The following is a 13,342-nucleotide window of genomic DNA, read 5'->3' as shown; positions in this document are numbered from 1 at the left end:
CAAAAACAAGTACGGTGTATAGCAGGGGGAAAAAAAGAACCGAACCCCCACGTTAGATAACAACAACTTTCACACGTGACACAACAAACAAACGCACATGATTTCTGCCCCCTTAGGCGTGCGGATAAACGCCGGCGCTCGTCTTACCTTCCGCTCCCAGGCGACAGTACGCTTAGGATCTCCGCTGATATCTGGGCAGTGCGTCCTCCCGCGGCGTTATTCCCCCGCATATTCGGCTGGCCGTGCGCGCAGGATGGAGGGTGCGCGCCTCTGATAGGCGGCCGAGACCCTCGGACGGACCAATGAACTTGCGGAACAGCAGCCCCCTGCGAGAGGGGTTCGAGCGGAGCGGGTGCCCGGCACGGCTGCCAGATCCGGCCTCGCCTCAATCTGCACTGATTATCCTTTTAATATAATAACTATTGCAATGCTAATAGTAATGGAGGTTGTTTGTTTGCTTTACATGTATTTCTGTAATTATGGCTAATTGCTTGCGGGAATGTTTGGAACCCGGTAAAGGTTCTCATCAAAAGACGATGCCGTTCCCCGTCCTGAAATCCGATCGCGTTCGGACACCGTTATATCTGTAAATTACACGAGTCCCGTATACGCGATCATAAACTTGCGCACGTCCTACACATTTTAAAAGATTATTAAATATATGTTTTCTCTTGGTTATACTGATCATGAAGAAGATGTCACTGTTAGCAGAAATACCGTCGCGAATCATTTATATTAAAAATAAAGGAAAATTAAATAGGTCTCAGTCTTGCCAATACCCCCCCCCCACTCGCGACCCTGAGCAAGATAACCGTTTAACAGATGGATGGATGGAAAATATAAATGGCTTTCCCTTGAATGCAACGGGAAATACGTGCCCGGGGCCCCACCGTGTGGCGCAGGGACGGATAAATATTTCAGGAGAAAACAAATGGATGTTGCCGCTCCACTATAAAAATGAGTGTCACTATCGCACAGATGATAACCCGAAAGAGCACCGTTGTCATTGCAGTCTACCCAGAGGTGTTGTTTTTCCTTTTTATAATTGTTGCGACGAAAAACACTGGATTTCTTTCAGTGACTTTTGTCAAATTTTGTGACGCAAGTGGCAGTTTTAGATGCATAAATTTCCTGTTCTTTAAAAAAAACTATTCGGTGAAGAACCTACATCAAATATCAATTGGCAAATTAAAAAATAAATTAAAAAAACACAAAACCAGGAAGTTCAATTGCATGTATAGTTTTATTTCCAAGTTTCTTTTGTGCCTATGTTTGTTTAGACATCAGCAATCGCTTTGCACGGTCTTTAGCAGTTATTTCTGTTGTTAAATTAAATGTGTTTACTGTGCTCATCATCGCCATGGCGGAGCCTAACTGAACACTGACACGAATGTGCACTGCGAACACGCCAATCGCTTCACTGTTGATTTGGCCATTTCTTGATAAAAAAAATTGGAAAAAATCACATGCTACTGTAAATGCTGACGAGTTTTGTTAGTTCCTGTGATTGCGGAATTGCAAAATCGTGGAGGGACTCCTAGCACGCTTGGAAATGTCCTGTAACAAAAGTTGGTTCCATACAACTTTAATAGTTTGCATGTATGGAAGCTGGCACCTTTTATTTTGCAGTTTAAGGAACAAAACCTTTTTTTAAATTACACACCATACAGGAGAACCTTGAATTGACAATCTGATGGGACAGGCATCACTCAGAGCATAAAGAAAATGATTAAAACACAAAGTTTATTGAAGTTTCAAAACGTAAAAAAAGTACTCCTCAGCCATAATGAAACTGGAACCCTATTTTTCACAGAGAGAGAAAAACTGTACATTCAAACAAAAAAAAAGGGTGGGGGGGTTCCTATCGTCTTTTCTGGAAAATATTTCCACGGCCAATCCCTCCACGACCACGTCCTCTGGCAGCCACTGAATGACGAAACAGAACAATAAATACATACATAATATATACTAGTAATACTAATATACTAGTAATACTAATATATACTAGTAATACTAATGCTCTGCTAAAAGGGTGAAGTGAGTCGGGGGTGTTGTGAATGCTTGGTGAAGCTTCACTAATGCTTAAACCAAGCAGTTCCACCACCCAACCAGAACCCATCTCATCTATGTGACCCGTTATGCAAAAGAATGATGTGCCTGAAGTTTTACACAAAATACGGAGGCAAAAAGCACCTAGGGAAACTAGAAGGGGCACCCCAGGTAAAGTGCAAAGTAAAACCTCCCTACCTTGAGCTTTGAGGATGGCTGCCTTTCCTCGGCCTGCCCCCGAGCCCTGGTTCTTGTTCTTCATGCTCTTCAGCATCGGCGCATTCTTCAGCATGTCCGGTAGTATCAGGAAGCGGATCTTGCTACCTCTGATGTAGACCTGCTCAAGCTGGGCCACCCGACCATCCCTGTATGTGACTGTGATGTTAGACATCTGGGGGGGAGGGGAGATGGATTACATTTCATAATATACTGAAGCAGACCTTAAGGTTGCATAATTGAACAGAAAATATAGGCAAGTTGCTGTTGGAAGTTAAATAAATCCGGGGGGGGGTATGGGTTAACAGTCCAAAGCATAAAGTTAATCAAGGCATAGGACAAACTTAAGGTGTAGTAGTGAATAATCACCCCCCCAAACAAAAAGACAAGAAAGCATTTAAGAACATTACACATCACCTACTTTAACCAAAAAACCCAAACCAGAAACATTAATACAGAGTTTTATACCCTTACCTGGCAGTTCATGTTGTCTTCAGCCTCTATCAGTTTGCCGCGGTACACCTCACCGGTATTAGTCTCACAGGTGACTATGTGTCCCTCGGCTTCGTGCAACACTTTAATGGGAACTCCGATAGACATCTTGGCTGTATAACTGCAGAAATAATTGTAAGAAATCAGAACCGCTGTGGAGTTTGACTCGAAACATTATCTCAGCATTCCCAAAACACGCTGTTGTCTATCGGAAATACAGCACAGGGTTAGGGATTTTGGCGACCATCTACAATGCCTTGCAACGCATACAGTAATATTTTACGAAAGCAAGGTATTATTTCGACATGATACTGTATTCATATGTTGACCGAGGACATCTCCAAACATAATTAAGTTCAACACCTAATAGGAGGTAATGTGCTAGCGGAAAAAGCCGAGTGCAATATTCATAAATATAACGTCAATAATTCGACCCAAACAAAAGTAATTAATATATCTAACCAGTTCTAAATTTCCACATTCTACGATAACATCTGAAGAACAAAATTCACCTACCTTTAAAACAACGTTTTCCCGAAAACACTCGCCTTCCCGGTTTCTAACACAACGTGAATCACAGAAGAAACACTTTCCTGTTTTCCGCCACCCACAATGCACTTAAAAAACCGGAAAAGGAGAAGTACTTCCGTCGACCATTGCGTGGCATGCTGGGAAATGCTGGAAAACACAATGCCACGTATGGGATGCTGCGTTGCATTCAGCATGTGCATGACATGCAGGGCGAGGGGCGCCGCAGGGGCATGTAAATTCTGACAGATTCAGGGGACATATTGTACATTAAACTGGGCGGTGGCAAGATGACATTTTATCAGGAGGTCCAGAGGTTTTAGGTATGCCCCTGTGCAGCATGATTAAAGTTTAAATAAGTGTGTTTATTTCAGTCTTAACTGAATAAGGGTTATGATGAAGACAATGCTAGCAATTAATAAAATTGACATTGCTAAACAAAAAAATGTATAGTAAACCGATTTGCTGACAACAATAACACATAATTGACCAGATATACCCAACATTATTTACAGTTAAACATCCACGCAAATATTTCCTACTGAACTGCTTTATTGTTCTAAATTAACTTCTGCCTTAATACGGTGGGTCAGAAAGTAAATTCTTTCCAGTAGCATTCGGGTTAACTTTCATAAATAAATAAATAAAAGCAACGCTGGGTCGCCCTTCAAAGCATTAGTAATACGTGACAAACACCAAAATGATTTCAAGTTTTTCTCCAAAAAACGACCATTGAGACGAGAGAATTTTGATTTCTCTCTTGGTTGCATAGCCAAACAGAACCCAGATGGCAAAAGAAATGTCTTATAAAAACGATTAGAGTGGGTGTTATACCATCTGGGTACACTTACGGCGGGTAGTGTCCATTCTGTTAGCCAACTAAGTTTCGTCTGTTTTCATACTTTGTCTACACGGGAAGCTCTATCAATGCAGACCAGAGTCGCAAGTAGTACAAGGAATAAGCGCTTAATATGCAATAACACAGTAGTACTGCTAATTATATCCAATAAATGCTGAATACTTATAATAAATACTAATAAATAATAAATACTCTCCTGATTCAATAATAAACCAGGATCTAACATATTAGACTTAGGAAGCCGATGCGGGTGAGGAGTTACTGTCTCGTACAGTTAAACCATGTGAAAATATTAAATCGTGGTTCAGGGAATCCGCCGGCCGAAGAGGAAGTTGCGTACATTTCGCGCAGATTAGATAGTGTGTGAACTTCGCCGCCGTGTAGTTTTAATGGCCAAGATGGCTTCGGTGCTGTCTCCGTGAAGCTGAAACCGCCGATGTGGAGTCGGAAAGCTCATGTTAAAAGATTTCATGAGACTTTCGAGTCAAGCTGACAGGCACCAGCAAACATCACAGAAAAGGCGCACAACAACTTCACAGAATGACCGGTAAGGTGCGACTGACTGCACTTCGATCGCTAATATGTTGGGCAGTTTACATATTTTAACCCATCCTTGGGGCGAAACCCTTCAGAATGAGTCCTATATTTCTCCTTAGCAGTGCCATCATCATGTGCGAAATATTACATGTGTTTAGGTCTAGCCTTAAGAAGCACTGGGCGAGACTTCCTCCAATAGATTTAATTGAAGTCGTGCTTATTTGATTATCTGTTTGCCGCATTAATACACTAGCGGTGATCCACAACTTAAACGATCTTGTTAACAGTATTAAGCAGTGCCGACAGACCCAGATTCACCGTGCAATGGCTCCGTAACCGCAGACGCATTTTGCTTATGTGTTATCTTGACAGATGACGCCGTGCTGTTGAACGTCCCTGTCATTCGGCAGCTGTACCATTGGGACTGCGGTCTGGCCTGCACCAGGATGGTGTTAAAGTGAGTAATTTAAACCTGCGGTTACATTTGCATGGGCAGGTCTTATCTGAATGCCCTGCGTGCTCTTGTGGCCATTCATTGGAAGCAAATTCTATAGCCTTATGCATAGTCGATTCCTCGACAGCACCTTTGGGTTTGCTAAATAAAAATAACTCTAAACATTTGTCCTATGGGTGCGTCGCGGAGGTCCGGGGACTTCGGAAGATGGATGGATGTAAATATGTGAAATTATCCGGCTGCCATTCAATGTAGTCCTGCATTGGAATAAGCATCCCCAATTTCATCAGTTTATTTTAACAACAATGATCACAACAACAAAAAAAAATGTGTTTGCCAAGTCTGAACTCCCAACACTGATACGGAAATGAGCATTTTGCTGTAACAGTACATTTAGGCTTGCATTTCCAAAGATGGCATTCAACGGCTTTTATTAAAAATTGAAGGCGATGTACCTAATCACGCCTGCTTTATCCCAGGTACCTACACCCTGTGACGGATGAGCAGTTCCAGAGTGCATGCTGGGAACTGAAACTCACCGAGAGCGTGTGGACTATCGACCTGGCCTACCTGCTGTTCCAGCTGGGAGTCAGGCATCGCCTCTGCACCCAGACCCTGGGCGTGGATAAAGGCTTCCGAAACCAGGCATGGCGCTGTTTTAAACACAGGATTTCAAGACGGTCAGAGCTGCGTGTTGCTGTTTTATCTACAAGGGCCAAGTCAGCACTGATCTAGGGGAGGAGTGGTTTATCAGTAGAGTCCTTAATGCGTCAATATTATTCATTGATTTACTCTATTTTTAAAAAATATTATAAATGATTCATGTCTCAGCATCTCTTAATGAAACTCTAGATTAAGCCAAAGTATATCATTGATGATGGGAGCTCTGCCGACAGACCCGGACCTGAAGGGGGAAGCAGGCGGAGGCATAATGCTCAGTCCTGATGTTGCCGTCTCCAAGACGACACCCGGAAGGGAGGAGACGGAGGTGACTGACTCTTTGATTCTGTTTGCAGTCCTTCTACAGGAAGCATTTTGACACTGAGGAGGACCGGGTGAACGAGCTCTTTGTCAAGGCGGAGAGCAAAGGCGTTGTGGTCAATAAATGGTATTAGTGCCCCCCGCCCCGAACTTGGGGTTTCTTAAGCTGCTTTTATTAATTTGGGTTTTCCATATCTTTTACTGACATTTGTTAATTTCCTTTAATGACACCCCCCCCCCCCACACAGCTCGGTGACCATCCAGGAGATCCAGGCACACCTGGTGCAGGGCCACGTGGCCATCGTGCTGGTGAATGCAGTGCTGCTCTCCTGCGAGCTCTGCTCTGCGCCCGTTAAGTACTGCTGCTTCCTGCCCGCCGGCCAGCCGTGCTTCTGCCGGCGGCCCGAGTACCAGGGCCACTTCATCGTGGTGTGTGGCTTCAACCGCTCCACTGGCTGCGTCTTCTACAACAACCCGGCGTACTCCGACCGTGCCGTGAGTCAGCCTCCGCCGGTCACTTAAGGCACTGCCAGGCCCACGTAAACCGTCAAACGTGTGACAGAGCGTGTCTAAGAGTGTGTGGTGCGTGAATCACCTGGGTCCCTTTCTCCACAACCGGTTAAACCCTAGTTATGGTATCTGTAACATCACAATCTGCTAAGCGTGTCCGTAACTTAACTCTGTTACGAAAGACAGACTTTATCTCAACTTTATCTCAAAGTTAAATTTGTTGCAGTGCAGATCAGCTGAAAAGTTTTGGTTTCATTCTTGGCTCGATAGCAGGGAAAAAGGGCAGTTTATTTTATTTACAATTTTTACAAAACAGCTTTCATATTAGGCCCCTCAGAGCCTAATGCACTGTCCCCATCACCACACTACACTGTAATGCTAATATGTTAAACTTTGGGCCACATTTAAGTAGGTAGCTGCTCAGCCTGTTTCTATGGCAGGTTCCCCAATCTCCCCTACATTCTGGTCTTTTTCCCCAGTGTGGTTTAGCAGGGTGTTTCCTCTCCACAGGCGTGTGCTGCACCAGCGTCAGCAGCTTCGAACAGGCAAGGAGGAGCTACGGAACAGACGAAGATATTCTGTTTGTCTACAAGGAGAGCTGACAGCGTCGGAAGGAGCTTCTGTCCTGCTCCATCCAAGCCTTCGGTCATGACTGTGACGTCAGCACAGCCGCTCCTGTCAACCGCCTTGAGGTCTGGTGTCGTGGTCTACCTTTGGCTGTAAGCCTCCTCCTCAGGCTGCGAGGCCCATTTCCACGCACCTGGTGTCTACAGAATCTTTGTACCTCAACAAGAAAAAAAAACGAGACCCCACCCCAACCGTCACCAGGTTGACGACGAGGGTCTGCTGCTTTTAAATACTTAAATTAGACGGTAGTCAAGTGTCCTGGGAATGGATGATGCCGGAATCAGGGCTTAGCTGTGTGAAGTCAAAAGCCAAAAGGGACGTGGATCCCCAGCCCCCCCCCCCCCCCCCTTCTAAAAACATTAACAGCCTGTGTTCCCACATGATGGTGCCTCATCGCCACCTGTTGCTTGGTAACCGGTTTGATTGCCACATCCGCTCATGATCCCTGCCCAGATGGAGTCCGGAGGGGCTGCTGCCTCTGTTTTAAATGGCAGTCTGACCAAAGAGCTTAGCACAAGAGGAGAGGCCTAAATGTATTTCAGTTTTGTATTTTTCCTTGTCTTTGTTTCTCTCCATGCAGCCAGATCCGAGTTTTAGCTTGATGGCGTGAAGGTTTGATTGGGTACAGCTATGGCTTTCAGAATTTACCGCTTCAATCCCCATTTCCTGGTGCTTATATGGCTTTTCTCAAAGAGAGAGCGACTTGATTTATTACCCGTTTTGTTGATGAATGAGCCTGCTCTGGTTTGCGTGACAGCTCAGGTCCTGGCCTTGAAGATACACCCTTACACACACACACACACCATGTAATGAATAACTGCAGAAGGGGTGTTTGTGACCTTGTAATACTTTTTTTTAAAGAAACAAATGAGAATTTGACCGGTGTCAAATATAAAGTAGGAGAAGCTCCACAAACCCTACCGGAGACCCCCCCTCCGGCTATAGTTGAAGGCTGCATCGGGGCTTCCAGGTGTGTCGAGTGTCATGGTTGCACAGCAGCTGTTGACCAATGTCCTCCGCCCCCTTCCCCCTCAGCCAATCAACATTTTTGTTGCAGTCCACCAGCTCCAGGCCTGAACCTGGTAATGTGAGCTTTAGAAGGAGGTGAGGGGGACCGGCTGTAGAGGCACTGCTGCAATTGTCGATTTCAAGAGCCATATTCTACCTTGTGGTTGTGCTAAGCGTTTGTTCTATTTCTGCTGCCACTTGTGATATACGTATAAGATATCGCTGCTTTAACACACAACACAACATTTCTGCTGCCGCTTAATTTATTTTTTTGTTTTATTAATCAAGTATTTGCCCTGGTGAAGAGGACTAGGTAACTGACCCGATTGCTGTGTGGACGTATGGCAAGCAGTTATTAAAAGGTGCCTTTACTCGCCTAGCACTTAAGTATTGCCATAATAGCGAGCTCATTGCCATGGAAACAGGCACGAGCATGGTCAGGTGTTTCACCAGCGATTTGGTGGTTTCTGTCTGCTTTTAAAGAGGCGTTAAACGCACTGTCCTGTCTCAGAGCTTGGCTGTCCTTGCCAGTGAACATAAAGTTTCTGTGTATTAGGCCAACGTGAGCTTTAGCTGCGTGGGAATGTTTTCGTTTGTGACTTGGGGGGGGGGTACCGACGATGCACCAACATCCTGATTTACCTCTGCATAATGACCTAATACTCAGATGGTGACCTTGCTCACTCCACTGTTATATTCATGCAGAAAACTTGAAAGTGTCACATTTGGTACTGCTGTGTTTTACAAAAAAGAGCCATAATTAAGTACTGGGTTTTACACCTGGACATTGTTTAAAAAAAAATAAATATATATATATATATATATATATATATATATATATATATATTCCTTGACATTACTGCATCCTCATGATGCTCATGAACTAACTGTTCTGTATTTACACAACTGGAAATGACTGATTTCTGTTTGAGCTGACTGGCTTTTCTCGTTAACCCGTATAGCAGGCTAACACGGGACTCTGATAGGCTGCTTTGTCTGTCAGTCATCTGACTCATCCTATCAGAGCATCCGGCACATCCAAGGGGCAGCAATGACAGAGCCAGAGTAGAACCATGTTCCAGCCAATGAGGGAGTACAGCAGTATGGTAAACAAAAACTTGCACAGTTTTGAGCAGCCATTTTAAAACCTCACAGTTTGCACTTGAAGATCTGCTTGATGTGCAAAAAATATGTAATGATGTTAACCCTTGCAATGGAACACAGCATTTGTGAGACTAGCAAACAGCATTACGCTTTTCGAGAATAACTGGTTTTCTTTTAGTTCACAATTAACTATTGTTTGGTGTGGCAATGATTTTTGCTGATGGTATTGCACTGTGGGTATTTTAGCCATAATTGTGTTCATAATGTTTATTTGTATTCTCTGCAAGTGTTCTGCATTTCCTTCCACGCTCATGGGATGGAGTTTTTAACTACTATATTTTATGACACTACGAACTTTATTTTTATGATATGTCATGTAGTAAATAAAAATAAAATACTGTACTGACATTGCTCTGTCTTTTTTGAAGGAAGGTGGTGTGTTATAGGCCAATTAAGACCTATTTTTAATGGGGGGGGGGGCTCTGGTTGTGGGAATAGCTGTGCTTAGTGTTTCCACTTGTATGGATTATGTCAGCTACATATTTTACAGCGAACTGCATTTAAAATAGTACTATATGTAGTTTATGTAATGCCATTAAATGGAGCGCATTTGATATCGTGACCAACGTGGCAGACAGGGAAGGAGTTGATTATGTTTCACGCCAGGAAGTCCCTCCTCCTGTGAGTGATGGGCATGTCAATACAAGGAATTGCCTCCTGTCCTGAGGCATCATGGGGACTGAAGAGGGTGAGGGTGAGGGTTAGGGCTCGGTACTGCATCCATTCCAGACGCGGTGGGAATCTCCCATTATAGAGAATACAAGGTTCACCCATCGGGAAAGGCAGAGGGAGACTGATGGAGGGATCTATCACACACACACACACACACACACCGCCTCTGTAACTAGTGTCGCCAGAATGCCTAGTAATCAATGGTGAGCGCAGCCAATTTCCCTTAACACCTCTCATACTTCCCCTGTTTTTTTTTCCTTTCCAATTATATCAGATGATTGCAAAGCTGATTATCCAATTTAGAATCTGCGGCTGCAGAACAGAACATTGACATTCCGCCCACTCCCTAAAGAAGCGGGGATCGCGGGGGGCCTCCGCTGACAACGCTGGGACACAATAAGTCCAGTAACAGGCAGAGAGAATCCAGCAGAGGGCAGCATTGAGCAGCCCCCCCCCCCCCCCCCCCCATAAACGGCTTGGCCTCTTTCTGCGCAAGAGCTGGGATAATGTTTTCTCATCCATTTCCTCGTATTTATAAACACAATTTATTATTATATAGTTTGTCTCTTCCCATGTAATTATTTGTGTCTGACAAAAAAATGGAAGTATATAATAGGCACTGATACAGAGTGAGTTAAAATTTACGTGCTGTGTAGATATAGTGCTGAAAGGTTTTTCTGGAAAGAGCTCGGCGGCTCGGTGGGCAGTGATGTTTCCTCACACCTCCACGGCTGAGGGTGTGAATCCTGTCCCTGCTATTATGCACGTGGCCTTTCCCCTCGATCCTCACGCGGTGTAATTGGACAGGATAGTATGATGACCCATGTTTGGAAGTGAAAAAAACATTCCAGACACCCCCTGCTCGTCAACCCATCAATATCGAAGAGTACGACCTCAGAAAATGGCTCCAGCGAATGAGAAATTACATTTAAGGCTACAGGTCAGTGTATAGATGGCAGTCAATTTCCCACACGGCAAGATTGTGTGCTTGTGTCTGTGTATACCAGTGGGAGGGCGTGTCTCTCTTAAGGTTAACTGTAAAAGCAGCACTGAAACGATCTTTAGCTCTAAAAGAGATTTGTGAGGTCAGGCACTGATGTTGGACATGAAGGTCTGGCTCACAATCTCCAATTTAGTTCATCCCAAAGGTGTTTGATGACGTTGAGGTCAGGGCTCTGCTTTTCGTTCTGGAGTAATGTGCTCGCTTTTCTTAGTTTTGGTGAAAATTCTAGCGGCAGCATTCTGAATTTGCTGTAGCTGTAATATAGTCTTTTTGGTAAGGGCAGTGAGAAGAGCATTGCAATAGTGAACCCTGCAGGATATGAAGGCATGAATAAGTTTCTTTAAACCCTGCTTGGATACAAAATCTCTGACCTTAGTTATGTTTCTGAGATGTCAAAATGCTGATTTAGCTATAGCTTGTGGTCACTGAAACTTTGTCACATCACATGCTAATGGTGATGTGGTCACCGAAGCTAAGATCCCCATCCATGAGTACAACAAGCTTTTTGCCATGGCTTGTACCTTCCCTCTTTGCTCTGGAATAGAACCAGAGTAGACCGGAATAGATCTCGGTCTTGTCTTAATTTAACTGAAGGAAATTTTGCCACATCCAGCCATCCATTTTCCAAGGCATAGAGTCAATGAGACCGAAGTCTTTTGCTGAGATAGTGGGTTTCTTCCTGGAAGGTCTGACCAATAGGGTGCAGGTACTGGTTGAACAGGAGGGGCCCAAGAATGGATCCCTGTGGGACTCCGTAATGCAATGGCAGGTTTCTTTGATTTATAAGTGCTGACAGAGACAAAATGACCTCTGCTTTCTAAGTAGGTCCTGAACAATCTGAGGACTGAGAGTCCGACCTAATTTTCTAATCTAGCAGTATTTTATGATCGACAGTATCAAAGGCTGCACTACGTTTTAACAATATCCTTATTTCAGTCTATAATCAGGTGAATGTTATTTAATACCTTCACTACATCAGTACTAATGGAGATGGATTTCTTTGAGGTACTGTGATGTTGAAATTAATTGGAATTACCAAATAGCCTGTGTGTGAATGAATGCTGCAGGAGTGTGCCCGCTGATGGGTTGGCACCCCATCTTAGATTGCATTGCACCCATAAGCTCCAGCCCCCCCCCCCCCCCACAACCCTGAATAGGACAAATGAATGAGGATGGATGGGAGATAATCTAGCCCTGGTTCTAAATACAGTCTTTAAAGATGTCATGGTCAATCTGAAGATTAGCTTTTCTCCACTGACACTCAGGCTTCCTGCATTTTCTCTCCTGATTTCCTGCTGCTATGACATTTCTTCATGGTGCTTTACATCTACTCAAAATCATTTTCACCCTTACAGGTGCAATAGCATCAAGGACTCTGAGAATTCTGGAGATAAAATGTTTTCTACAGGTATTCTACAGACTATGCTGTAATACTTGGTGTCATAGCTATGGCTTCCATAAATAGAGTGCTGGTGTTAAAATGAATGTACCTCTTATTGACAGTGTTAAATCTAGTTTAGGCGATTGGAGTGTCCGTCAAAGAGAACACAGAAATGATCAGGCAAAGCTAAGTGCCAACCATAGCCAGAAGGTCTTGTCAATCTTAACAGAGGTACACAGAACCGTACTTCAACGTCCTGGAAGCACAACGAAGAACTAAAAGACTGTACGTCTGGAGTTCTTCCCAGTGGATTCATGAACTTCACGCAGTGCAAAACTAGGCCAAAATTCCTATATAAAGCATAAGCAGGATTAGTAATAGGGCATTTTCCCATAATTTTCCAGATGCTTAGCCCCTGACCTTGGAGAAGTGTTCTCTCTGCTCGGCGGACATCTGCAGTCATCGGCTGCTTCTCTACTCCAGCGGTGACAGTGGGAGACCATTCAGTTTCCAATCCCAGGAACACGGAGTTCGCGTCGCTCCCAAAGCGGCCGCAGTTATATAACTCTATCGTAAGGGCAGTACTTCTCCGTGGCCACGGGAGATGCACCGATGTTGCTGGAATGTCGGAATGATGGAATTCAGGGGGACGCTGAATCTCTGGAGGCCAGTGGCCCAGGTAGTTGTGAGGATGTTTGAGTATGTATCTTTATAGCAATACCTGAAAAAATACAAAACACTGACCCCGTCGAGACTTACCAACAAATTGAACAGATTTTCATGCCCCATGACTCATTCGTCTGCTTTGTCTGCCTGTTGTCAAGGTCCATCTGTGTTGTTGTGTTGGTAGGAGTCGTTAAT

The 13,342-nt window shown here is 44.2% G+C and overlaps 2 protein-coding genes across 2 annotated transcripts; one reads left to right on the top strand and one right to left on the bottom strand.

The window, feature by feature from the left end:
- Positions 1-1,726: 1,726 nt before the first annotated feature.
- Positions 1,727-3,432, bottom strand: LOC125746790 (small nuclear ribonucleoprotein Sm D3). Its single transcript, XM_049021252.1, has 4 exons — positions 3,274-3,432; positions 2,740-2,878; positions 2,248-2,440; positions 1,727-1,926 (listed from the first exon to the last, which is right to left on the bottom strand). Exons 2-4 carry the CDS (start codon positions 2,863-2,865, stop codon positions 1,862-1,864), a joined length of 384 nt encoding a protein of 127 aa, XP_048877209.1. The 5' UTR covers positions 2,866-2,878; positions 3,274-3,432; the 3' UTR covers positions 1,727-1,861.
- Positions 3,433-4,388: 956 nt separating this feature from the next.
- Positions 4,389-7,757, top strand: LOC125746703 (protein GUCD1-like). The gene is made up of 6 exons (XM_049021026.1): positions 4,389-4,691; positions 5,054-5,138; positions 5,615-5,780; positions 6,152-6,243; positions 6,365-6,606; positions 7,137-7,757. Exons 1-6 carry the CDS (start codon positions 4,685-4,687, stop codon positions 7,226-7,228), a joined length of 684 nt encoding a protein of 227 aa, XP_048876983.1. The 5' UTR covers positions 4,389-4,684; the 3' UTR covers positions 7,229-7,757.
- The last annotated feature ends 5,585 nt before the right edge of the window (positions 7,758-13,342 follow it).

This window comes from Brienomyrus brachyistius, chromosome 7 (genome assembly GCF_023856365.1).
Source record: "Brienomyrus brachyistius isolate T26 chromosome 7, BBRACH_0.4, whole genome shotgun sequence".
Taxonomy (NCBI): Eukaryota; Metazoa; Chordata; class Actinopteri; order Osteoglossiformes; family Mormyridae; genus Brienomyrus; species Brienomyrus brachyistius.
This window is presented reverse-complemented; position numbering and strand designations above follow the sequence as displayed.